At 46.5% G+C, this 27,364-nt stretch overlaps 1 protein-coding gene across 1 annotated transcript; it reads right to left on the reverse strand.

Moving 5' to 3' along the window:
* Positions 1-2,954: 2,954 nt before the first annotated feature.
* Positions 2,955-27,364, reverse strand: CHRNB4 (cholinergic receptor nicotinic beta 4 subunit). Its single transcript, XM_029064573.2, has 7 exons — positions 27,148-27,364; positions 25,398-25,442; positions 16,837-16,982; positions 12,386-12,430; positions 12,162-12,271; positions 7,956-8,910; positions 2,955-3,886 (listed from the first exon to the last, which is right to left on the reverse strand). The coding sequence occupies exons 1-7, from the start codon at positions 27,200-27,202 to the stop codon at positions 3,746-3,748; spliced, it is 1,497 nt and encodes a 498-aa protein (XP_028920406.1). The 5' UTR covers positions 27,203-27,364; the 3' UTR covers positions 2,955-3,745.

The raw sequence follows: 27,364 nt of genomic DNA on the forward strand, positions 1-27,364 counted from the left end.
TTCTCCAAGGGTACTCTTTCCTTCCTGGTTTAAAACATAACTCCTCTCCCAGGAAAATCTCTCTAGAGGGTCTGATTTCAGTTAGTGTAGAGAAACCTCATTTACTTTTGGGACTTCACGCTTTATTGGACCACTCACCACAGGTATGACTCCATTAGTGGTCACGGACAAATGCCTTGGCCCATTCCTCTCTGCATCGAGCGGAAACTCTGGACTGTCGGTTTTTGAGGCACTCAATTAGCTCTCTCCCTCCTGCTTATCTACTTTATTTTCATCCTACACCCCAGCTTGAATTCTTCGTTTCTCTAAAGCTAATGGACTCGCTGTGCCTAATTCTCTTCTCTCTTGCCAACCCCTCGCTCGTGCTCTGCCTCCTACCTGGAACTCCCTCCCTCTTCCTATCTGGCAGCTCAATAGCTCTTCCCATTTTCAAACCCTTCTGAAGACACATCATCATCACCATCATCATCATCATCACTGGTATTTATTGAGTGCTTACAGTGAGCTAGAGCACTCTACTAAGCACTCGGGAGAGTACCGAAGACCTTCCCCGATGAATTTCTATTTTCCCCATCTCAACCGCTACACCAGTACTTCTGTGCACTTAAACAATGCTCCTTCCTTCTAACTATAATTTATGTTAGTGACTGTCTTCTCACTAGATTGTAAGCTCCTTGAGGTCATGGATGGTTTCTTCTGATTCTACTGTTCTCTCCCAGGCCTTAGTACAATCTTGGTATGTAAAAGGTATCCAATGAATACAGTTGATTGATTGATTGATAAACACAATAGAGATGGTTTATGGAACTTCTAGGGTCAGTGTGGGTAAAGAAGCACTTATGCTGCTATATTTCTTCTCCTTTTGGCAGCTCCCGTCATAGTCCGAGCCTGCTTTTCATTATACACCCACCCCTCCCTCTTCTTCCACTTCATAAGGGTGAGCCTAACCCAGCAGTTTTTTTGTTGTTGTTTTCTCAGTGGTACTTGTTAAACTCATCTTATGTGTCAGGCACTGTAATAGGAATGGATAGATACACAGAAGTAGTGGGGCTAACAGGAGAAATCACAGAGAGGAGGACTTAATCCCCATTTTTTTAGATGGTGTAACAGGCATAGAAAGGTTGAGTGCCTTGCCCAAGGTCACCCAGCAGGCAAATAGCAGAACCAGGATTAGACCCCAGCTCCTCCGAGTCCCAAGCTCATGCTCTTTCAACTAGACCACACTGCTTCGCCTTGGCAAGAGTACACCCAGCAACCTACTCCGATGTCTTGCTTCCACTCTACTCAGCTCCAGCGCACCCCCAGATGGGAGTTTACAGGGGGTGCTTGCTTGGTCTAACTCAAGCCAAATGGCAGAACTGGGTTTTACAACTCACCAGAATATTCTGGGGCAGCCAGATCCATGAAGGTCAGAAAGCTCTCAAGACCTAGACCCTTAACTCAGTCATCCCATGGCAAAGATCTCCCACCCTTCTCCCAGAGCCCTCTGTAGGGCATTAAGAGTGGTTCTCCCACCCCCTAATATCTGAATGGCTTTCTGACAAACACCACTGGAGCAATAGCTAAGTGACACGGGATGAGGGACTTATGAAGATTTCCAATAGATTGAAGTCTGGTTTCTGTCATCTTCCAACTGGGACACCAGCTGTGAAGAGGGGAGGGTGAGGTGTGTGTCGGGGGAGGATATTATAGGTGAGTGTATTTTTTGTTTAAATCTTGGGTGGAATGGACTGTAGAGTTGCTCACTTTGGAGCTAGAAATTCATTAAATAGAGTAACAGCAGCATGGTGGTTAAAGACCTGAGCTTTTTATTATCCTGAAGCAAGTTCCGAGCTCCTTGTGGGGAGGGTTAGCTCGTTATCGCCAGGGAACGTGACTTCTAATTCTGTTCTTTGTACACTCCCAAGTGTTTAGTACAGTCCTCTGCACATAGAAATTTTTAATAAATACCATTCATGGATTGATTGACAAGGGTTCATGGAGTCCTTTCACAGAGATAATTCCTGGGGCTGCTAAATCATTTGTTGGCCCAGTCTAAAAAGTTATTAGCAAATGTTAAAATCCACGAGCAAATCCCAACTGACTGTGTAGAGCCAATTCACATAGGCGAATGGGGGATTTGGCTTTCAAATAGCTTGGAGCCATGTTAGGTTTCCACTGGCTTCCCCAGAAGAGGATTGGCTTTAATGTCACGATTGGGATTCCTCCAGTTTCCACCATTTGGGGCAGGCTGGTGAAGCCAGCCAGAAAATGGATGCCAGTGTTCTGATCCTGAAGTGTTATATTTCATCCTAATGGCAGGCAGAGTCTTTCCAAGGGAAGCAGCCTTGCCTTGTCCATTCTGAACCCACTGACATTTCCATCTTCCTAGACTGGAGACCCCTCCTAGATCAGTCAGCTTATTCTCTCTACCAGACAACATCGGGGGGGTTTTAAAAAATGGTATTTACTACGTGTCAAACACTGTTACTACTACTAATAATAGTGGTATTTGTTAAGTGCTTACTATGCGCCAGGCACTGTACTAAATGCTGGGGTGGATGCAAAGAAATCAGGGTGGACCCCATTCCTGACCCATATGGGGCTTACAGTCTCAATCCCCATTTTACAGGTGAGTTTAACAGAGGCACAGAGAAATGAAATGACTTGCCCAAGGTCTCACAGCAGACATGTTGCAGAGTCAGGATTAGAACCCATGACCTTCTGATTCCCAGGCCTGTGCTTTATCCACTCTGCCAGGCTGCTTCTCTGGTTCTAATCACTGGCGTACACACAAGAGAATTAGGTTGGACGCAGTCCCCGTCCCACTTGGGACTCACAGTCTAAGCAGGAGAGGGAACAGGGGACTTGAGGCATGGAGAGGTTAAGTGACTTGCCCAAGGTCACACAGCAAGCATTTGGCAGAGCCAGGATTAGAACCCAGGTTCTTTGACTCCCAGGTCTGTGCTCTTTCTTCTAGGCCATGCTGCTTCTCCGGTCTGTGCTGGAAGGGTTTTTTTAGATCAGATGAGGGTGGGGAGGTGGGATAGGGTCACAAGTCGCTGAGCCTTTTAGTGGATAGGGCACTGAATTTTTTCCAGGAAGTCTGGCTTTCCCAGGGCCTTTACTTACTCACTAGGTGGCCTTGGACAAACTCTTTTACTTTCTAGTGCCTCAAATAAATAAAACCAGCCCCATTTCAGGGATGAAAACAATATAATAAAGCACTTGAACTCTTGGGAGGAAAGATGGTATAAATGCAAGGTCTTCCATGATTTAGGCTGTGGTCTTTCTTCCTGAGATTTGTGGTATTTAATCTTTGACAGGTTGTTTGGGGGGGGTCATCGCTCGGTAGATTTTTTTGGCTTTATCTAAGAGGACCCCAACTGGGGAATTGCAAATGGTACGGTTGTTGTCTAGCAGTGACTTTTCAAAGTTTGATCTTTGAATATCTATCTAGTGTTGACTCGCTTTGAAGGAAACAAATGCCCTTAGCAATAGTTTTCTATAAAATAGCGATCTTGGGGTAAAATTGTCCCCAACAGAGTATTAAAGTAGCTTTTTCATTTCTGCTGTCATCGAGCATTTTAGCAAATTGGGTCATTTTTGTAGCTCAGTTACATTTGGATTTTAATAAGATTGAAACAATGTTCCAGAGGGGTCAGTTTCCACTTTTTATGGAAAATGATGAAATAAATTTCCAGAAACCACTTATAGTACACAACGATATGCATCTGTCCGAATATTTTGCAGGGTGAGATGTGGGTTATGGGCTCTCTGGTGGAGAGTGATTCTGAAAGAGGGGTGGCAGGAATAAACCAACTGTCCCGAGGACACAAACAAATACAAATATCCAGAGAAACAGTCTATCCACTACCATGGCGACATATTTCCAATCTTCAATGACCTGGAAGAGAAACAGAGAAGGGTTAATAGCACTTAACAAATTTGCATTCATCTCCGGCTAAGGTTTTTCTTCCTCTCAAATGGTCAAGATATTTATCACTGCTAAAATAATTATAAATGGCCTTGTGCTCTTTTCTAGACCACATTTTGGTTTTTACAGGCTGCAGTACGGGCCATCAGATCCCATTTGCGGTGATGTAAGATGATTGCCTCCAGGGATCGCAAATACACTTACCCTCTGTACAACACTGCAAAATTATCTACTGGTTCTCCCCACGCTAATCTTAATCTGAAAAATCGACTAGGCCTGGGCCAAAGGGAAGATCTCAGATTTTACCAACTAAAAAGGTCGTTTGGGGACCCGGTGCTCCATTTGCTAAACACCTGAAAGTCATGGCTGTCATCACCATCATCCTCTGTGGTATTAATTGAACGCCTACTGGGTGTGAAACACTGTACTAAGTGCTTGGGAGTCCTGAGCGGGACTGGAACTGTGACTGACCCAATCGTTTCATATCATGTATGTCCAGCTTTTGGGACATACATGAAGCCTAGTAGGTGGTTAATTACCATCATTATTAAGCTCACCTAATTTTCCATCAATCAATCGTATTTATTGAGCACTTATTGTGTGCAAAGCACTGTACTAAGTTCTTGGGAGAGTGTGCTATAAAAGACTTGGTAAACATAGTCCCTGCCCTCAATGAGCTTACAGTCAAGAGGGAAAGACAAACATTAATATAAATAAATTATGGGTAGATACATAATTGCCATGGGGCTGAGGGAAGGGTGAATAAAGGGAGAAATCCAAGAGCAAGAGTGATGCAGAAGAGGAAATGAGGGTCTAGTCAGGGAAGGCCTCTTGAAGGAGCTGTGCTTTCAGTAAGGCTTTGAAGATGGAGAGTAGTCCATCCTTAAAAGAGCTTACACCTTAAAAATTGTTAATTGTGAAACTTTAACATATTCTGATTGTTGGTTCAGTTGAGAGGGATGAACTTCCAGCTCCATTTTAATTCTGTTCTCAAACCCAGACATTTCCAGAGGTCACTAGTGCTTCTGTAGGTGGAACTGGGATTTACAAATTCCTGCCCAAAGAGATCATGTTTTGAGGAAAAAAATCACAAGTGAAAGGAACTCAAACTATTTCTCATAATGCCTAGGTCTCCTTCCCTTTCAGTATATCACTGTCCTAATCATTCTTGGCATTTCTCTATAAATGAATTTATAGAACATATGTTCGCTTCTACATCAGATCAAGGAGTACGTTTCTTCACGTGACATTTCTGTAACTTCTTGGCAGCCATAATGGGTCTTGGAAAAGAGCACACGAGTATGTGGAAAGAAATAACGGACCTGAAAAGCCAATAGAAAAGCCTGGATCTCAAAATTTGGAATCTAAAGAATAAAATTCCAAGTTTCTTTCAAGCCTTCGAGAGGTGCGATGCTCTCTGGGCTCACAGAGTCTCACACTGCATTATGCCATCATTCAGTTGCCACATATTTGTGTGGCAGGACAGACTGCAGAGTTTTTACCATTGGGTTGAAGAAGAAAAGTACAAAAGAGGGACCTCCGAGGGTTTGCTTAAGGACTGAGAAAGATCAGAAAGAAAAAGGTTGTGGCATTTGGAATGGAGTTGGAAAAGATGATTAAACTCAAATATAGAAAGGTTATATGAAAGAGAGGAGGAAGACAAAAGAGTGCAATTATCTCTATCAAAGCCTGCAATCTTTAATGACTGCCAACCGTGTGTTCGGAGATGACACTTTATTAATGGCTCAGAGAAAAGGAAATCCCGTACAAGTGGATTTGACCTGAATGAAGTCTAGGATGGTGTTATTGGTTATGCTGTCTTGCCTTAATTTAGATGCTATCAATATATCTCTTCCTCTCTGCTCCCTCACCTCCCAAAAACAAGTTTGGGTCCGAGGCATGGTCAGAGGGGGTCTCTTGCTAATTAGAGAAAAATATTGACCCCCCCCCCCCGAGGAATAAGAGAGAGGGAGACAAGAAAGACAAGCCAGTGCAAAGAGAAAATAATCATTTTGTCCATAATGTGAGAATCGCATTAGGGAAAAATCATGTTATGGTTGATATGCCTTGACTGCTATGCATATGCACAGAGTTGTTTTTTTCTGTCATCGCATCACGGTCTGTCCAGACAGATGTGTCTCATTGGGAGAATGTTTCCTAGTTCTCTAAAAGCTTCCTTCATGTGTAATGAAAATGCATGTTATAGGAGAATGGCCTGTAAGTTCTTTTTGGGTAGAAATCATGTCTACTGATTCCACTGTATCGTATTCTTCCAAACACTCAGCACAGTGCTCTGTACACGGTAAGAGCTCAATAAAAAGTTTTGCTTGATAGGAATAACAAAGTGCAAGAAAAGGTCCATCATCTGAACACCGGGTATCTCAAACTGGCCGGTGATTCCAAGTGAAGTAAATTTGGATATCCAAGGAGAGAAGTTTCAGATAGCCAGACAAAATTGGAGAAGTCCTCATCTGAACATGGTTGAATTATTTGAACGGTCAGAACTAGGGAAACTGTTTTTCTCACTGCTGTATTCATGGAACAGATTTAGAAAATACATCTAGGGAAAAGCAAAGTGCACATCTTCTGAAAGAAAGAGAAAGGTCCCTGAGCGTCAGTGAAGCTAAAAGGAATCACTGGATGATTGCAGCCAACTAGATGTGAACGGTGAGATCGGAGATGGAGGCGAAGAATGGACACAGCTGAAACCTATGTCAGAAGGTAGGAGGAAGTGGATCAGTGACAGAATCTAGTTCCTTTAGTTAAAACACAAGATTTAGGTGTGTTCCATTTAGTCCACAGTGAGAGGAACCAAGTTATTTTACTCGTCATGCCTTGCTGTCATCTCTCCCACCTCAGACCTCTTGCTTGCAGTCTCCCCGCTGCCTAGAACTCCCTCCCCCTGCACATCAGACCAACCTTCATGCAGGCAAAGAGCACTCCATTTCCAACAGTGTCAGCAAAAAGGGGCAATTTTGGGGTTGTTTATACTATCTAAGTGATTGATGAGCGGGGAAAGAATTTCAGAAGTCATTGGTTTGATGGAGCTTTGCTACAATTGCAGGGGGAATCTTCACAACACTGCTAAAATCCACCCTTTCCTCTCCAACCAAACTGCTTCCATGTTAATACAATCGCTCATCCTATCCTGCCTGGATTAATGCATCAGCCTCCTTGCTGACCTCCCTGCCTCCCGTCTGTCGCCACTCCAGTCCATATTTCACTCCTCTGCCTGGATCGTTTTTCCATAGAAACATTCAGGACATGTTTCCCCACTCAAAAAACTCCAGTGGTTTCCCATCCACCTCTGCATCAAACAAAAACTCCTCCCCATTGGCTTCAAAGCAGTCAATCATCACCTTGTCCCTTCCTACCTCACCTTGCCACTCTCCTACTACAACCCAGCCCACACACTTCACTCCTCTAATGCTAATCTTTTCACTGTGCCTTGAACTCGTCTATCTTGTCGCCGATTCCTCGCCCACCTCCTGCCTCTGGCCTGGAACGCCCTCCCTCCTCAAATCTGACAGACAATTACTGTCCCTGCCTCCAAGGATCCTTCCCCGCCAAAACCCTCCTTTCCTCTTCTCTCACTCCCATCTGCATCTCCCTGACTTGCTCCTTTTGTCCTTCCCCCATCCCAGACCCACAGCACTTCAGTACATATCTGTAATTCATTTATTTATATTAATGTCTGTCTCCCCCCATCCCTAGACTGCAAGCTCTTTGTGGGCAGGAAATGTGTCTCTTTATTGTTGTATTGTACTCTTTCAAGTGCTTAGTACAGTACTCTGCACACAGTAAGCGCTCAATAAATACAATTGAATGAATGAATGAACCTCTGGGTAGAGATTCTGAGCTCAGAGAAGGTTTCCGGATGCCTGGCCGAGGCTGGGAGAAACGGAATGGAGCAGATCGGTTATTAAACTAAATATTTTGGAGGATAAGCTTTCGGAGTGCGGAGTTCGAGTGCAGACTCTTCCCAGAAGTGAGGAATCTGATCTCTTAGCTGGAGCCACCCCGATCCGCCACTACTTACGCTCTGGTCACTGTCGTCACTTTTCATGTGCTCCGCTATGAAGCTGACCCCATCGATGGCCTCCTGGACTTCAGGTTGATATTTCTTCGACGACCTTAACCGGAAATCCCGCTGGCCCCCAGTGCCGTCGGCGGTATCTTGGATCTTCCCGGCCGAGGCCGGGTTCACAAAGTACATGGAGTTCTTGTAGAGCTCCGCTGGGCTGGTGGCTTCAGCCCTGTTCCTTCGCCGGGGGCCGGGCCTTTGTCTGGCTGGGTGATTTTCGGGACGATTCATAAACAGGAACGTGGGCAGCCTCTTGAGGAAAACCAGCTTGACCCAGGGAGGCATACTGTGAGTGCTGGGAGACCTGTGGTGCACATTGAGGACGCAGACGCTGGTAACGATGGAGAAGGTCACCAGCACCATGGTGAACATTAAGTACTTCCCAATCAGCGGGACGTCCAGAGATGTCGGGGGGACGATTTTGGAGATCAGGAGCAAGAACACCGTCAAGGCCAGCAACACCGAGATGCAAAGGGTCATCTTTTCCCCACAGTCTGAAGGCAGATAGAACACCAGAATTGCCAGAGAGGTGATCAGCACGCAAGGAATGATGAGATTGATGGTGTAAAACAGCGGCTTTCTTTTAATGATGAAATCGTACGTCACGTCGACGTAGCTGGGGTCGAGCGGGTTGACGGTCCGCCTCCCGGGGAGGGCGACGATGTCCCATTCCCCGCTCGGGGTGAAGTCGTCCATGCTGGCCATGGCGTTCTTCAGGACCAAGTCGATCTCGGTGTGGTCATAGGTCCAGGACCGAAATTTCAGGGTACAATTTTGTTGATCGAAAGGAAAGTGCTTGACTTCGATTTTGCAGGCGCTTTTGTAGATGGCTGGGGGTAGCCAGAAGATGCTGCCGTTGAATCTGACCACTGCATTCGTGTACAGGGAAACTTCGTATGTGCCATCCGCACTGAGGAAGAAGGAGAGAGAAAATAAGGAAAGGGAATTGAAGACATACATCCGGAGTACCGCCCTCTCCCCCCAACCCCTGGAATGAGGAAGCCAAACTTGTCGTCTGTCCGTTATGTAAGTTCTCTCCCCCTCTTTCCTCTCAGGATCAGCAAAATCGGCAGAATCGGTCCTGTAGTTCTGGGAAATCTATCGCCAAGTCGGAGGGAAACCGTGTAGCTTAGTAAGTAATCGCTGTGGCATTTGTTTAGCACTAAGCACTGGAGTTAATACAAGGTGATCGAGTCGGACAGAATCCTTGTCCCACAAGAGGCTCGCGGTGTAAGTAGGGAGAACGGGTTTTGAATCCCCATTTTACGGATGGGAAAACCTAGGCACAGAGAAGTAAAGAGACTTGGCCAAGGTTACACAGCATAAAGTGAGGAAACTGAGGTCCAAGAGAAGTTAAGTGATTTACCCAAGGCCCCAACAGCAGGCCAGTAGGAGAACTGTACTGAAGCCCAGGTCTCCTGACTCCCAAGTCTGGGGTCTTTCCGCTAGGCCGAGGTGTTTCTCTGCTTCTCCGGTGGAGAGAGCACAGGTCTGAGGGGCAGGAGACCTGGGTTCTAGTCCAGTTCTCCTAATGGCCTGCTATTGTGACCTTGGGCAAGTCATTTAACTTTCCTTGGGCCTCAGTCTCCTCATCTATTAAATGGGGATTTTTAGATTCTGAGTCCTATCTGGGACAGGGACCGTGTCTGATTTGAGAATCTTGTACCTATCCCAACATGTGGTACCTATTAAGGCCTTAATAAATGCCACTATTATTAATGTTCATCTTTCCCCATACAATCCAGATCCAAGTTTACTTTCTTCTAGCAATGAGAATTGGGTCCCACTGTTTGCTGGGGGGAGGTCCTGAGACTCCAGGCTGTAATAATAATAATAAAATTGTGATATTTGTGAAGCACTTACTATGTGCCAGGCACTGTACTAAACACTGCGGTAGATACCAGATATTCAGGTCCCACATGGGGTTCACAGTCTAAATAGGAGGGAGAACAGGTATTGAGTCTCCACTTTGCAGATGAAGAAATTGAGGCCCAGGGAAGTGAAGTGACCTGCCCAATGTCACACAGCAGACAAGTGGCAGAGCTGGGATTAGAACTTCTTTCATTCAGTCATACTTATTGAGCGCTTACTGTGTGCAGAGCACTGTACTAAGCGCTTGGAAAGTCCAATTCGGCAACAGATAGACAGTCCCTACCCAATAACGGCCTCTGACTCCCCTGTCCGTGCTCTATCTGTAAGATTACTTTGCTTCACTAGTGTAGTGCAGTGTAGGCTGTAGTGGCAGAAATGAGTCCATGACATAGGATCGTGGACATCGTCTGTGCTCCACTGGCTAAGACCAGCAACTGGGTTTTGTGACCCTTCTTGGATGACGAGTGGGCTTAGCAGTCCTTATGCTTTATTATTATTATCGTTCTTTTTAAGTTCTCATTATGTGATAATCACTGTTCTAAATTAGAGTCCCTGTCCCATATGGAGCTCACAGTTTAAGCAGGAGGGAGAACAGGTTTTGAGTCCTCATCTTACAGTTGAGGAAACTGAAGTACAGGAAAATTAAAGACCATGGGTCTGGGAGTCAGAGGACCTGGGTTCTAATCTCGGCACTCTCCCCATCTTCAAAGCCTTTTTGAAGGCAAATCTCCACCAGGAAGTCTTCCTTGACTAAGCCCTCATTTCCTCTTCTCCTTCTCCTTTCTGTGTTATCCCTCCCTTCCGCTCCACAGCACTTATGCTATATCCATAATTTATGTATGTGTCTGTCTCACCCACTTGACTGTAAACTCGTTATTGAGGGGAGACCCTGTCTACCAAGTCTGTTATATTGTACTCTCCTAAGCGCTTAGTATAGTGCTGCGCACACAGTAAGCACTCAATCAATATGATTGATCGATATGATTTACTGTCTGCTGTGTGACCTTGGCAACTCACTTTAGTTCTCTCTACCTCAATTCCCTCATCTGTAAAGTGGGGATTTGACTGTCAGCCCCATGTGGGACAGGGACTGTGTCCACCCTTATTAGGTTGTATCTACCCTGGCTTTTAGTACAGAGCCTGGCACATTGTATGCCTAACAAATAGCAATTAAAAAAAAGTTGAGTGACTTGCCCAAGGTCACACATCAACTAAGTGGTGGAACTGGGATTAGAACCTAGATCATCTGACTCTCAGGCCAGTGCTCTTTCCAGTAGGCCACACTGCTTTACATTTCCTTTCTTGGACCCTCCTTCATCCACTCACCCAGCTGAGGGCGGGGGGGAGGGCAATTTAGGAAGGAGGCAGTGGATTGATTTCTTCAATTTTGATCCCCAAATCACCGGAGTTAGTTCTGGGTGAGCCTCTCGAATCTCCTGAGGACCTTTCAAGCCACTCAGCCCCTTCGTGACCTGGTGTGATTCTAAGGCAGTTCAATCCCGCCAAACAGGGGTAACTCTCTGGCACTTAGATATCGCTGACTGACTTTCCAGTCAGAATAATTAAGCTTTTGGCAACCGACGTCTTGCTTTCCACAGGAATATTTTATGAGCCTAAAACATGTCCGGCCAGTGACCGAGGTTGCCAAGTATAAATCTCCATCATTATGAAATGGCTTTATAAATGCCATTTAAGAAATGATTCTTTGTAAATTGCTACTTAATGGACATATTAGAGGTTGGAGCCTCTTCTATGGTCCCCCTGAGGCTCCTTTCCCAAATGCAGCTTTCAAAACTTGGGCTGACTCCACCTCCTCCTCCCTCTCCTGCCAACCCTTCTTGCTTTCAAAGTGCTCGGCCACCTTTAACCTCTAGGCATGGCTAACTGCGTCTCTTCCCCCACGTTGGAAACCGCACCCCGTCTGAGAATCTGCGACCCCTGCATCTGCCGAAAACTCTCCTCTCCCATGCACATCGTAATCCTCCTGGCAGCGATCTGCCCCAGATATTTCTTCTCAGCTCCCAGACTTTTTTATGGACCGGCAGTGGGTCAAGCCAACTCCACCATTCCAAATCGACAGAGAGGTCAACCAAGATTCAGATTCCTGGTTATTCTAACTGGACCCAGGGCCCTGGTTTTCCTCCCCGGACTCTAGACCTCGCTGTTGTGCTGTTACTTCGGTCGTCTAATGCCCGAAACTTGGACTGTACCTCTGATTGCCAAATCTCACCTTCAGCTCTGATTCCTGCCCCCTCCCTGCTCCGTTGGAATTTAGGTCTCATCACTTACTTATTGTAAAGTACAATATCGGGCAGCCAGATACACTTGGCGGGGATCCTCAGGATCTTCACTCCCTGGTATTTACTCGGGTCCCAGGCCAGACGATAGTCAGTCCACTCCTGGGTGGGAAATGGCATGTCGTTATTTACGAAGCGAAGGGGTCGACCGACACTTCGAAGGCAAGGGCACTGATGATCCGGGAGATGGTGCTGGAGTCCTTTTCGGACACGTACCTGTTTAAGCCAGACGTTTGTGGTCATGATCTGTTCGCGTTCATTCTAAGGGAGGAAAAGGATTGGTAAGCGTTCCACCAAAACAGTGCGTTGGTTGGGATTCATTCATGAAAACCTAATGATGTCGTCAGATTAGCAATTGTAAGATTTTAAAAAAAAACTCCCTTTGGCCACCACTGAACACTTGCCTCTTGGTGCTCCTTGACAGGGAAGCAAAACCAACCAACAGCTGAAGGGGAGATGGAGGGAAATGGGGAAACAGCTGTGAAGTTAGGGTAGAGAACAGAAAAAAAGATCAAAGGAGCAGCGGAGTGGCCTACTGAACAGAGCATGGGCCTGGGAGTCAGTCGGACCTGGGTTCTCATCCTGGCTCTCGCATTTCTTTCATTTTTTAAAATGGTATTTGTTAAGTGCTTATAATGGGCCAGGGACTGTACTAAGCGCTGGGGTAGGTACAAGATAATCAGGTTGGACACAACCTGAAAATGATCAAGAGGTCATCTCCTCCAGTCCCCTGCCTCCAGAAAAAACAACTTATTCCACCCATCCAGAGGGGGATCTCTTCTGGCTTTAAAGACCTCCAGGTGATTCCTTCTCAAAGACATTTCTGCTGCCAGCAGCACTCACTGACTGCAAGATTTTCCTTATGTCTACCTGATTATTAAATCTCTCATGCTGCAACTCAAGCCTATTTGCTCTGTCAGGATAAAATATAGCCTCCATAGCCTAGAGGAACAGGAAAGGAGGTCGTCTGATCCCACGAGAGTGCTCGCTAGTGGCTAGAAGCTTGCGTACCTATCCGGAAGGAATTTATATTAATGTCTGTTTCCCCCTCTAGACTGTAAACTCGTTGTGGGCGGGGAATGTGTCTGTTATGTTGTTGTTCGTACTCTCCCAAGCACTTAGTACAGAATCCTGCATACAGTAAGCGCTCAATAGATGAGATTGATTGATCGATGAGGATACCGAGGTACAGAGTAGTGAAGTGACTTGCCCAAGGTCACAAAGCAATCAGATGGCCAGAATTTGAAACCAGGTCTTCCGACCCTAGGGCCCATGCCCCGCTCAGTTCAGGCCAGGCTGCTTCTCACATCGAAATGAATTAGTCCCCCTACCTCGTGACCAGACATGCTGAAAAGAACCCCTCCTTCGGTGCTAATAATAATAATGAGGATGGTATTTGTTAAGTGCTTACTAAGTGCAAAGCACTGTTCTAAGCGCTGAACCTCTGACCCAGTAAATCCTCCCCGGATTGTTTGCTATTGCCAGTGGTAACTCCATTTAGCTAATCAAGACAATTTCAGAGCAGCAGCTGTAGCCTCTTTCAAATGGTCTCAGCAGCCATTAAGCAAATGGTCCTTGGCTAAGGCTAATGTGGCTTACATACCCGCCCTGGCTAAGCCACTCGGGTCTTTTCAGAGAATAGCTAAAGGACTTGGCAATTCAGTAGGGAATAGCCTTAATCGCAGACTTTAGGCCGGGCGTATAAAATGTGGAGGAATAAGCAAAGACTTTCTTTTACAAAAGGAGAACGTAGTGAATTTTAGTTTTTTATTCCCCTCAGAACTGAATTCATTAAAGTATTTTAATCCTTTCCTCATTTTTATGCCAACAACTCTGGGTTTGATCCTTCCAGGTGAGAAAGCAGTCATTGATTCTCCCTTGGAGGTGCATTTTTCCATAGCAAAGGTGATCACTTCCCTGACCTGCTGTTTTTACCGGAGTTTGGAGGTAGTAGCTGGAAGGCTAGTAACTGGGAAGAAAAATGAATGGGGGAATGCATTCCTCTTGACTGTAAGCTCGTTGCGGGCAGAGAATTAGTCGATCGACTCTGTTATATTTTGCTCTCCCAAATGCGTAGTACGGTACACAGTAAGCGACCAGTAAATCCCATCGACTGGTTGACTGGAGGAGGTGGGACTTCAGGAGGGCTTTGAAGATGGGGGAAACCATATGTACAAGCAAGACTTGTCCCTCATTATGCTGTCAGATTTGCTTCCTGCTGTTCCTGGTGCCATTTTTGAGTCTGCCTTTCAGTAACATGAACGCCAAGTGTTTGTTCTGAGAGTCTTTCCATTTCTCATTTCCACACCAAGGGTTGGTCCATCTGTCGTTGGCCAGCTTCCAGCTAATCACAGCTGACAGTGTTTTCCTCTTCTTTTCCTCCCTCAACTTCAGCTCATCCAGTAGACTTTGGAGTATTTTGCTGTAATCTCCTCGCTGGCAGGGATCATGTCTACCAACTCTGTCGTTTGTAGTCTTCCTAGCACTTAGTACAGTGTTCTGCACAGATTAAGCGCTCAACAGATACCATTCATTGATGGATTGTACATTCTCTTCCCAGGTCCTGACTAGAAAAAGAGGTATCGCTATAAGAATCGCTTCAGTTTTGGTCTCCTGACTTCATTCCAAGGCCTCATTGTTTGTGGGAATGCCTTGCCATTTGATGTTCTGTATAATGGGCAGACAGCAGTGATGGAATGACTTTGGAAATCAGAACCTGCTGCTTAGTAAGTCTAGGTCTCACAGTCAAAAGGAAGATTGAACATTACAGTAGCTTTGACTTTATAGACCTTCAGTTAGGCATGAAACCTGCCATGATGACACCAGATTCTGTGAGTTTCTTAAAGGAAATGGTGACCTTTTGATACGGTCTTTTCTGCTTCTTGATCTATCCTTGTGTAATGGGACAAAGTGCTGCCCAAATAGCAGAATTCAGGGGCATAACTGAATCGTCACCAATGGAGAGCCTTATTTGTAAGTACTGGCTGGTACATTATCTAGGTTTCCAGCCAAATTTTCAATCTGTGATGTTTGCTAATTCTAAAATGTGCTTCATAATCATTAGTGGGTTTTCTTGCAGGTGTCTTTCTATAGCACAGGGATCAACATAGGTCTAATTCAAGGACTTTCAATGATGTTATTAAAGTTTTCTTGGAGGACTAGATTCATATTCTTAAACCATTCCTTGTGGCTTCCTCGGCTTTAGCCGCCTCTATTAGGTTGAACAAAAGTACACCTACTTTAGTCCACTGCCTCCTTCATTCAGTTGTATTTATTGAGCGCTTAGTGTGCAGAGCACTCTAGTAAGTGCTTGAGAGAATACAAAATAACAATGAACGGGCACATTTCCTCCCCACGACGAGGAGGAATATACCTGTGGTCTGAAGACACATTCATTCACACATCCCTCTGTGGGGGAGGGACTATGTCCATTCTTATCATTTTGTGACTGTCACAGCACTTAGTGCAGAATTTGATAGCCAGTAAGCACTTAATAAATATCATAATTACTTCAATTGAGGAATGGCATGTTTTCTTTTTAATGGTATTTGTTTATCACTTACTGTGTGCCAGGCACTGTACTAAGCACTGGGGTAGACAGACAATAATCAGGGTGGACACAGTCCCTGTGCCACAGAATCCTCACAGTTGTAATCCCTATTTTACAGATGAGGGAAATAGGGCACAGAGAAGTGAAGTCTTAGGTCACATGACGGACAAGGGCGGAGCCAGGATTAGAACCCAAGTCCTGTGATTCCCAGGCCCCTGCTTTTTCCACTAGGCCATGTTGCTTCCACCAGATTGTAGGATCCTCAAAGGGTAGCGATCATGTCTTTTCATTTCACTGTGCTCCCCACTGTGCTCATCCCAGAGTAAGCACTCGGTAAATTCAATCGATCGATAGGTTGGCTGGTTTAAGAGAACTCTGCCTAGGATCTTGCCAGTGCTGGAGAGCAATGAGAGTTGTGTGATTACTACACCCGGATTCCAAGGACCCACTAACACCTCAATCACTGGTAGGACTTAATCCAGTTCTCAATACCTGCCCCCTCCTCACCTCCAGCTCCTTCACTCACTCTCAGGTATCAGGTTCATTACATAAAGGCTAAAATGGCATCTTCTTGTGCAGACCTAAATATGTCCCCTGATATTTGGTGAGTCTTTATTTTATGTATATCCTGAAACCTCCCCTCTGCCTTAGAGATCTCTAATCACAGTTTTCTTAATTGCGAGAAACGGCGTGGCCTTGTGGATAGAGCATGGGCCTGGGAGTCATTAGGACCTGGGTTCTAATCCCATCTCCGCCACTTATCTGCAGTGTGACCTTGGGCCGGTCACTTAACTTCTCTGTGCCTCAGTTTCCTCATCTGTAAAATGAGGTTGAAGACTGTGAATCCTCTATGGGCCAGGGACTGTGTCCCATCTCATTAACCTGAATCTACCCAGGACTTAGTACAGTGCCTGGTACATAATAAGTGCTTAACAAATACCATTTTTTAAAAAAATTAGGAAATGTAGGCCTCTTTCTTGGCTAGGGTTGTCCATTTTCATTCGACTCCACGTATAAAATTTCAGCCTGCTAAATAAAAAAAAAACCACTCTGTGAATGCACATTCACAAAATGCACCCGTTCAATAAACAAAATGGCAGAGCCTCCTTAGACTTACCACACTGATGAGCTGGGCTAGTGACACCTGCAACTCAATAGACACCAACTGTGAGGAGTTGGTAGCCGGGCGAATTAATTTATTATATTTTTGCTCCTTCAGAAGGAAATCCATGAGCTTCTCTTCTGTGTTGGTTTTGCTGCTCCCTGTAATGTAATAATAAATAATGATGGTATTTATTACATACTTACTATGTGCCAAGCACTATGCAAAGAACTAGGGTGGAAGCAGTAGAGTTAAACTGGACGCAGTCCCTGCCCCACGAGGTGCTCAGAATCTACAGAGGGAGGGAGGACAGGCATTTTATCCCCATTTCACAGATGAGGCACAGAGACATTAAGGGATTTGGGCCACATAGGTGGAAGAGCTGATATTGGATGCTCTTTTCACCAGACAATGAAATATCAAATAAACAGGGAAGGGTTTGCTACTTTAAGTCAAAAACGGACTCAAATATTCCATCTTTGGAGGAACTGCCTGCCTCTAATGTTCCCTCCTCATATCTGAGAGACGATGACTCTCTCCCACTCAAAGCCTTTTGAAGGCACATCTCCTCCAAGAGGCCTTCCCAGGCAAATCCCTCCTTTCCCCTTCTCCCAGTCCCTTCTGCATCGCCTTGACCTGCTCCCTTTATTCAGCACCCCCTTCACCTCCTAAGCAGGCTCAATGGAAAGAGCCTGGGCTTGGGAGTCAGAGGTCATGGGTTCTAAACCCGGATCCGCCACTTGTCTGCTGTGTGACTTTGGGCAAGTCACTTAACTTCTCTGTGCCTCAGTTCCCTCATCTGTAAAATGGGGATTAAGACCGAGTTTCACGTGGGACAACCTGATTACCTCGTATCCCCCCAGTGCTTAGAACAGTGCTTGGCACATTGTAAGCGGTTAACAACAAATACCATCGTCATCATATAATTTATTTACTTCTATTAATGTCTGTCTCCCCCTCTAGACTATAAGTTCGCTGTCGGCAGGGAATGTGCCTTTTTATCGTTGCATTGTGCTCTCCCAAGTGCTTAATAATAATAATAATAATGTTGGTATTTGTTAAGCGCTTACTATGTGCAGAGCACTGTTCTAAGCGCTGGGGTAGATAATCGGGTTGTCCCACGTGAGGCTCACGGTTAATCCCCATTTTACAGATGAGGTAACTGAGGCCCAGAGAGGTTAAGTGACTTGCCCAAGGTCACACAGCTGCCAGGTGGCGGAGCCGGGATTCGAACCCATGACCTCTGAGTCCCAAGCCCGGGCTCTTTCCACTGAGCCACGCTGCTTAGTACAGTGTTCTGCACGCAGTAAGCAGTCAATAAATAATATTGACTGACTGACTGACCAACGTTCTGCCTTGGCCTCTAGGGCATGCAGCAGCGATATATCATGGAAGTGCCAATCTCTGGCTCGGGCTAAAGCACAGTTTCCCACATTAGGTGTAGAGGATAGAGCCCGGGCCTGAGAGTCATACGTTCTAATCCCTCCTCCATCACTTCTCTGCCGTGTGACCTTGGTCAAGACTCTCCTCCTCCTCTGGTCTCCACTTGGATAGCGGAGGTGCCTTGGAGAGGTCTGGGGCTGAGCCCCAAGCTTCGGGTGGGGAGACCCACCCGGAAACCGCGATCGAGCGGCAGAAGCAGCAGCTCGAGCATATGCTGGACCGTTTGAGGGAACCAAATAGCTATCGTTGCTTCAAGCTCACGCCTCCTGGAATAATCGGAGCAGTCGGAGGCAGTAACCCAGATGGAAACACTTCCAGTTGTGTGTGTGTGTGTGTGAGCATGTATGTACACGTGCAGTGTCTTCGTATATGCGTCGGTGAATCTATTATACACCTCTCTCTATAGACAAATGTACACTTTGGGGAAGGAGGTGATATTTCCACCCACAAGGGAGAAAGGGAACTGTGTCCAATACGTGGATTTTGTATCTAAGGCTGAAATTTGTTTGCAGGTAGGTGTGTAGAGTGAAGGACTATACAGACTGAACAAGCCCGTTCCAAAGATCCGTCGTGCCCTTAGGTGCACGAGCCATGGAAACGATGCAAAATGCAACAGTTTGTCAAGCACAGGGAAGATCTGTACGCAAGAGTTACCCTGTGGCCGGCATCCCATTTTGATCATGGGACAGCAAGGGACACGTCCTTGGGCTCGACTCTCTGGGGTCGGGGCTGGTGGCACCTCTCTTCCCTCCCCGCCCCTTCTCTTCTCCTTCTAATTTGTAAACTCCTGCATTAGGCTGTAGCTCTCTGAGGACAGGGATTGGGTCTGCAAATTCTACTCGACTCTCCCCAGCGCATAATAGAGTGCTCTGTGCTCAATAAATATCATTCTCAACACCGCGGGGCTGGCAGGGTTGAAAAGGGGAGTGAGTAGAGAATGTGGGAAGGGAAAACTTTGGCTTGGGCGGAGGGCCTACTGGCCTTCTTCTGCCCAAGGCCTAACCCTCGAGAAGCAGCATGGCCTAGTGGATAGAGCACGGGCCTGGGATTCAGAAGGACTTGGGTTCTAATCCTGGCTCTGCCGCTTGTCTGCTGTGTGACCTTGGGTAAGTCGCTTGACTTCTCTGTGCCTCAGTTACCTCATCTGTTAAATGAAGATTAAGATCGTGAGCCCCACGTGGGACAGGGACTGTGTCCAACCTGATTTGCTTGTATCCACCCCAGAGTTTAGTACAGTGCCTGGCACATTGTAAGGATTTATCAAATACCACAGTAATGATAATTACAGTTCCTGGCACATTGTAAGTGCTTAACAAATACCATAACAAAACAAAAACAACAGGAAAACCAGGAACCTCTGGCCATAACCCTAGGCCCTGCTGGCTATTTCCTGCCTGACCTGCTTGCTGTGGAAAAATCAACCTACCCTCAAGGTAATCTTTGCTTTCCTTAGGACAAGGACAATACGGTATTACAGGCTGCGTGGGTCAAAACCAGCTTTACCTCAGTCTTAGCCTGGAGAGCTTCTCCCAGTGATTTCCTCCGAAGACTGTGTCTCAAGACTCTGAGGAAGAGGGCTGTCATAATAATCATGGTATTTGTTCAGTGCTTACGATATGCCAAGCACTGTTCTAAGCGCCGGGCACTGTTCTAAGTGCTGATCGTGTGTTCTAATCCCAACTCTGCCACTTGTCTTCTATGTGGTCTCGGGCAAGTCACTTTACTTCTCTGTGCCTCAGTTCCCTCATCTGTAAAATGGGGATTAAGTCTGTGAGCAATATGTGGGACAGGGTCCTTGTCCAACCCGATTTGCTTGTATCCGCTCCAGCACTTAGCACAGTGTCTAACACATAGTAAAAATTTAACAAAAACCAACACTATTATTATTGTTATGTCCTGTGCTTTGATTGCACAGCCCACCTCAAAGTTGTGTGCTTCAGAGAAGTCTGAAATTAGCTAGGAAATTGGAAAGATGGAGTGTTTTCCAATGGTTTGTTGGTCTTCACTCCCACAGGGCAGCGGGAACATGGAATTTGCGAGTGTTGGGTAGTGGGCTCATTTCATTTTCTCCCTAAGTTTGGTGCATGAGATCAGGGATCGTGACACCTTCATTGCCTCTGTTCGATAGTTAGTGAGAAGCAGTATGGCTTACGGGAAAGAGCATGGTCCTGGGCGTCAAAGGACCTAATTCTAATCCCAGCTCTACCGCTTTATAAAAATAATAATAATGCTGATGGTATTTATTAAACACTTACTGTGTGTCAAGCACTGGTCTAAGTGTTGATCTGTTAGATACAAGATCATCAAGTTAGACACAGTCCCTGTTCTACATGGAGTTCATACATGGAGTTCGCAGTCTGACTGCTGAGTGACCTGGGGCAAGTTACTTCTTGGTGCCTCAGTTTCTTCATCTGCAAAATGAGGATGTCTATTCTCCTACTTAGATTAGAAGTCCCTGTTCTACAGGAACTTGTGTCTGGCCTGATTATCTTGTCTTTACCCCAATGCTTAGAACCAAGCTTGACACATAGTACACCCTAAACCATTACCACCGTTATTATAGTGCCTAGCAAAGGGTAGGGGATCAATCAGCGCTCACTGAAGCTGACGAGAAGGGACTGCCTAACTGAATGTTCTCGGACTTTTCTGCAATTTCTGCTTCATGGAGTATTTAGGCCAAATGCAATATTTATTGCTTTGTGGAAGCATTTCCCAAATGTTGCTTTTTCTTGCCACTTAACTTCTTTAGCTGGTATTGACTAACATGTTTAAGGTGGAAGACAACACTCTTCTTTACTTCTTGGGAATCAGGAGGCCAGGGCTTTTGTTTTGGTTCTGTCTGAAGCTGGCTAATATAGGTGAAGACCTCACGTGCTTCACAGCGTACCGCACTCCTATCCGCCTATGGTTATGGTATTTAAGTGCTTAAGAATCTCCCCTGTGTTGGGCAGCAGGGGCACGGGAGAGAGTCGAGGGTGGAGACTCAAGTTTACTGTGAGGAAGGAGGCATCGGTAAACCACTTTCAGATTTTTACCACAAAAACTCTACGGATCCACTCCCAGAAAGATCGCAGATGGAGATGGGGCCGTCTGGGAGAGATGTGTCCATGGTGTCGCTATGGGTCGGAGATGACTCGACAGCATTAGTCAGAGAAATGTGCCAAGCATTCTACTAAGCACTGGGGCAGATACAAGTTAATCAGGTTGGCCACAGTCCCTGTCCCACATGGAGCTGACTGACTAAGGAGGAGGGAGTAGGATTTAATGCCCATTTTACAGATGAGGAAAATAAGGCACAAAGCAGTTAAGTGACTTGCCTAAGGCTACACAGCAAGTGGCTTCTTTATTTTCATGCCATCCAGCAGAGGCCTGTTCTAACAAGAAGGTAATAAAGTCATTTCACATCCCCAGAAAGCTATATATAACAATGAGTCTCGCATAGAGCAATCTTCTCCTCTTAGATGGAAACTTTTTCAAAACATTCGATCCGGCAGTTAGGAAGCAGCATGGCCTAGGAAAAAGACCACCATCTTGGGAGTCATAAGACCTGTCTTAATAATAATAATAATGCTAATAATAATAATTATGGTATTTGTTAAGCACTTACTATGTGCCAAGCACTGTTCTAAGAGCTGGGGTTGTTACAAGGTAATCAGGTTATCCCACGTGGGGCTCACAGTCTTAATCCCCATTTTACAGATGAGGTAACTGAGGCCCAGAGAAATGAAGCGACTTGCCCAAAGTCACACAGCTGAGAAGTGGCGGAGTGGGATTCGAACCCACGACCTCTTACTCCCAAGCCCCTGCACTTTCCATTAAGCCACGCTGCTGCTGGCTTCTAATCCCGGCTCCGCTGTGTGGCCCCGGGCAAGTCACAACTTCTCGGTGCCTCAGTTTCCTCAACTCTAAAATGGGGATGCCCACAGTGAACTTACAGTCTAGAGGGGGAGACAGGCATTACTATAATTAAATAAATTTCAGATATGTACTTAAGTGTTGTGGGGGTGGGAGGGGTGGTGATTAAAGGGAGCAAGTCAGGGCGATGCAGAACGGAAAGGGAGAAGAGAAAAGGAGGGCTCACTCGGGGAAGGCCTCTTGAAGATGTGCCTTCATTAAGGCTTCGAAGCCGGGACGAGTAATCGTCTGTCGGATAGGAGGAGGGAGGGCGTCCCAGGCCAGAGGCAGATGTGAGCGAGAGGTCAGCAGTGAGACAGAAAAGATCGAGGTACAGTGAGAAGGTTAGCATTAGAGGAGCGAAGTGTACGGTCCGGATTGTAGTAGGAGGGTAGCAAGATGAGGTAGGAAGGGGCAAGGAGATTGAATGCCAATGGCGAAGAGTTTTTGTTTGATGTGGAGGTGGATGGGCAACCGCCGGAGGTTCTTGAGGAGTGGGGAAACATGGCCTAAACGTTTCTGTAGAAAATTGACCCGGACAAAGAGGGAAGTATGGCCTGGAGTAGGGAGAGACAGCAGGCTGGGAGGTCAGCAAGGGATGTAGGCATCAGAGCCAACTGAGCCAGGTGAAGGACTAGGCGACATGAGCAGCTTGGCATAGTGGATAGAGCACGGGTCTGGAAGTCAGCAGGTCATGAGTCCTAATCCCAACTCTGCCACTTATCTTAGAATGAGAAAGTGGGGTTTAGGTCCAACTTCTCTGGTCGCCTCCCCTCCCCTGATACATATATCATGGAGTTGTCCTATCTTTTGCCTACAGGGTCATGAGACAAGGGGTGAAAAGTGAAAATAGTGCCAGGTCCTACAAGCAACGAATAGGACATCAGAGCAAAGGGTAGCTATTGGGGATGCATAATGTGGTCAAGACTGGGGTCCCATACTGACTTTGTCAGGCACATATATAACACACGCCATGGGGAAATTTCACTATCAGTAGTATCTTCTCAGAGGACAAAAACCAGCTATGTATACACATTGTGGCCATAAAAATACAGTATTGGATGCAGCATAGTTTAGGGGAAAGAGAATGGGGCCTGAAAGTCAGAGGACCTGGGTTTTGATTCCGGCTATCCCGCTTGCCTGCAGTGTGATCTTGGACAAGACGAGAAGTTCTCTGTGCCTCAGCTTCTTCAGCTGTAAAATGGAAATTCAATGGCTATTTTCCCTTTTATTTAGGTTGTGAGCCCCTTGTGGGACAGGGACTGGGTCTGGCTTGATTACTTTGTATCAACCCCAGCACCTAGTATAGTGCTTGGTACGTAGTAGGTGCTTAACAAATGCTACAATTATTATTAAAGTAGTACTGTCCCTTTAGATTCATGAAGATCATGCATACTTCATCAGTACTATGGTGCTATTTTAAAAATGCTTCTCAGTATCTGCTTTCCCTCTGACTTGGGCTGTGAGCACCATGTGGGACAGGGACATGTCCAGCCTGATTATCTTGAATCTACCCCAGGGTTTAGTACAGTGCTTGGCACAGAGTTAGCACTTAACTGATATTCGTATTATTATTATCATTAATAGCAGCCCCTGAAATGTCAGGGAAGAACATTCGGAGTTGGAAATGTACAGGCCGACCGAGGAGGGAAAGACTGAAAGTGGATCTGGGTTGCGGAGGGCCTCACTTTGCCTACCGCCCATTAGAAACTTCATTTGGTCTGGGGAAGAGCATCTAGCGCTGACTCTTGTGCAAGACAATTCGGGGCCATGAGCATTCACTCTCCTCCACTGCCCATGTTTCCCCACTTCTCGAGAACCTCCAGTGGTTGCCCATCCACCTCTGCGTCAAACAGAAACTCCTCACCGTTGACTTTAAAGCACCCCATCACGTTGCTCCTTCCTACCTCACCTCGCTACTCTCCTACTATAAGCCAGCCTGCACACTTGGCTCCTTTAATGCCCACCTATTCACTGTACCTCGAGCTCATCATCATCTCACCGCTGACCTCTCGCCTACGTCCTGCCTCTGGCCCGGAATGCCCTCCCTCTTCTTACCTGACAGACGATGATCTCCCCTCCCCTTCGCAGCTTTGTCGAAGGCACATCTCCTCCAAGAGGCCTTCCCTGATTAAACCCTCCTTTCTTCTCCCTCTCCCATCTGTGTTGCCCTGACTTGCTCCCTTTATTCATCCCCGCTCCCAGCCCCACAGCACTTACGAATATATCTGTAATTTGTGTATTTATATTAATATCTGTCTCCCGCTCTAGAGTGCAAACTCGTGGGTAAGGAATATGTTTGTTTTAGTATTGTATCGTACTCTCCCAAGCACTTAGTATAGTGCTCTGCATATAGTAAGCGCTCAATAAATACTATTGACTGACAGTAACCCAGACATGATCAGGAACAAGGGAGAGACTCCTGCGTTAGAAAGAGAGACGCAAAGAAAACCACTAGATGTCAGCAATCACTAAAGGATACCCAGATAGCGTTTCCTGAGCGCTTTACGGGGATCTGAAACTGTGACTGCTTTTTTGTAGATTTCCCTTGCATTTTCTATGCAAAGTGCTAATCAACACTGGCCCGGCACTAGGTAACCCAGAGGGTAAAAGCCACCGGCGCGTACGTCCGCAAGATCACCGAGAACATCTCCAAGTGTCATTTTCGGCAACTGGAGTGGAGCCGCGGTTCTTTTCAGCCGGACAGGTCAGTCAGTCGGTCAGAAGTATTTATTGAGTACTTTCTGTGTGCAGAGCACTGTACTCGGTGCTTGGGAGAGTATAATATAACAATATAACAGGCACCTTCCCTGTTCACAATGAGCTCACAGTTTAGACGGGGAGACAGACGGTAATATAAATAAATGAGTGACAGATGAGTACATGAGTGCTGTGGGCCTGGGAGGGGGATGAATGAAGGGAGCAAGTCAGGGTGACACAGAAGGGAGTGGGAGAAGAGGAAAGGAGGGTTTAGTCAGGGAAGGCCTCATGGAGGAGATGTGCCTTCAATAAGGCCTCGAAGGAAGGGAGAGTAATTGTCTGTCGACGTGTTTGAGACACTGGTCAAGCAGACTGTTAAGGCCCTGCCCATCCTGGTGGACCATAACCACCGGAATATACTCTGCTGAGGCCTGTGAGGTCAAGAGGGCAGTTTCCCATGCAGCCCTCTTAAAGGCAAGACGTTTAACACCCTCACGTTCTGGACGGAAGGAAGCAGTCAGTTATGTAGCTTACTGTACCTGTGGGAGATGAGAGTTTATCCTCATTGTAGCATGAATTTCCTCCTGGAAGAAGAAGGGACAGGTTCAGGTGCCAGTACAAGGCTTCTCTTCTGTGCTGGGGGACTGAGGTTCAAAATCAGTCATTCAGTCATTAGAAGATGCTAGCAAGAGAGTGCTGGTCTAGGAGAGCAGGGACCCTAGGAGCTGAACAAACCACTATAAATGGAACCCAGAAAGCTGAAAGCAAATATCCCGTGGACTTCTCAATGCACCACCACTCTCCAGCCACCCGTTGGACCTGCTTCGACGGTTCGGAGGTCCACATCTGGATGTATTTGGAGACCTCTGTGATTCTTGTTCAAGCTGGATGGTGACCCCTCGCTAGATTCTCCTCCAGCCTAGATGGAGGAGGCAGGGTTCCAAAGCTCTCTTCCTCCAGCCCCCACCCTCTATCCTCAGATATCAAATGAACAGGGAAGTAGTGTGGTCTGGTGGAAAGAGCCCAGGCCTGGAAGTCACAGGACCTGGGTTCTAATCCTGGTTCTGCCACTCATCGGCTGTGTGACCTTGGGCAACTCAACTTCTCTGTATCTCGGTTTCCTCATCTGCACACTGGGGATTAAGACTGTGAGCCCCACGTAGGACATGGACTGTGTCTGACCCGATAAGCTTGTATTTACCTCAGTGCTTAACACAGTGCCTGACACAGATACCATTTTAAAATCCTGTTATTTAGCTAAATGATAAAGAATCAAATTCTGTGACATGAGGAGCTTGTCCGGCAATGACGTCGCCCCACCCTCCGCTGCAGGGTCGTGAGCGGATTTAGTTCCTAGGCACGTTTGCCATAGAAGGATGGTAGTTCTTCCATCCACAGGAATTGTTAAAGGAAAAACCTTCAGTCTCTAAGCTTGTTGTGGGCAGGGACTGTGTCTGTTTATTGTCATATTGTACTCTTCCAAGAGCTGAGTACAGTGCTCTGCACATAGTAATAGCTCAATAAATACGATTGATTGACTGACTGACTGAAAAACACTCAGCCCCTGGTCAGCCATTTGCAAAACCAGCTTTCCTTTTTCCTTTCATTTAGACTAGGCCTCAGATGATGACATTTTGTAAGGGGAATTACTCGCCCCCAAATGAAGTCTGAAAGTCGCGATACCTTGCTAGATCTAGAAGAGCTGGTTAAAGACATGAGAAAGGTGAAGGCAAAGCGTTCGTTCAGAGCTCTTCTTTCGCACCCCTGGTCAGATAGCTAGATCACAGATGAGAGTTTTTTAAACTCCGTGTCAAACCAAGGTACCTAAAAACGTCTGGGGGGTGCCCTCTTCCTCAGGACAGACAAAACCAGACAGAGCCTGCTATCTTACAGCGGCTTTCGATAGTAAATGTTGCCAAAGTGCTGTTTTCATGCAGCCGGGAGAATTTCAAGTTTTGACCGGTGATGCTCTGCTGTGTTTTCTTCTATTGACATTCGCTCTCCCGCACGGCCCTGTCACTAGCTGACCTCTGTGGCCAGGCGGGCACAACCGTTTGGGGGTGGGGGACTGACACCTGGGCTTTATTCCGAGGGCCCAGCCTATCCTCGCCCCAGAACGGACACCCCCGCTGTCTCACAGCCCAAATGGCTCAGAAGGATCGGTCGCCTCCCCCGTTTCACGCCAACGGGCTGTCAGCGTGCAAGTTAGTCCAGATGCATTTCGAATGGCCCTCTCCTGCGGCCCCTCCCTGCCCTCAAAAGGGAATCCAGACGACGAGGAACACTCACCATTCCAGAAGAGGGAAACCACGGCAAAGAGAAGGAGGCGGTCTGTCTTCTCCATGGCGGGGAGAAGGGGCCGAGGGGGACGGTCCGCCAGGAGGAACTGCAGAAGATGGGCTCAGCTGTCAGGATGGTACAGGCATGAGGAGTAAAAAGGGACCTGAGCTTTGGAGATATTAAATCCCTGGACCAGGCGGGCAGTAGGACCCTGCAGAGCAGCTGT

Source organism: Ornithorhynchus anatinus, chromosome 5 (genome assembly GCF_004115215.2).
Source record: "Ornithorhynchus anatinus isolate Pmale09 chromosome 5, mOrnAna1.pri.v4, whole genome shotgun sequence".
Lineage (NCBI taxonomy): Eukaryota > Metazoa > Chordata > Mammalia > Monotremata > Ornithorhynchidae > Ornithorhynchus > Ornithorhynchus anatinus.

Excerpts from the sequence above, each read along its gene's own strand:
- CHRNB4 (XM_029064573.2), bottom strand. The coding sequence starts at position 27,202 with ATGGAGAAGACAGACCGCCTCCTTCTCTTTGCCGTGGTTTCCCTCTTC. Across the intron at positions 25,443-27,147 it reads GGTTTCCCTCTTCTGGAATG|GAGGAAATTCATGCTACAAT; the intron begins GTGAGTGTTCCT and ends TTCTTCTTCCAG. Across the intron at positions 12,272-12,385 it reads CAAACGTCTGGCTTAAACAG|GAGTGGACTGACTATCGTCT; the intron begins GTACGTGTCCGA and ends TTTCCCACCCAG.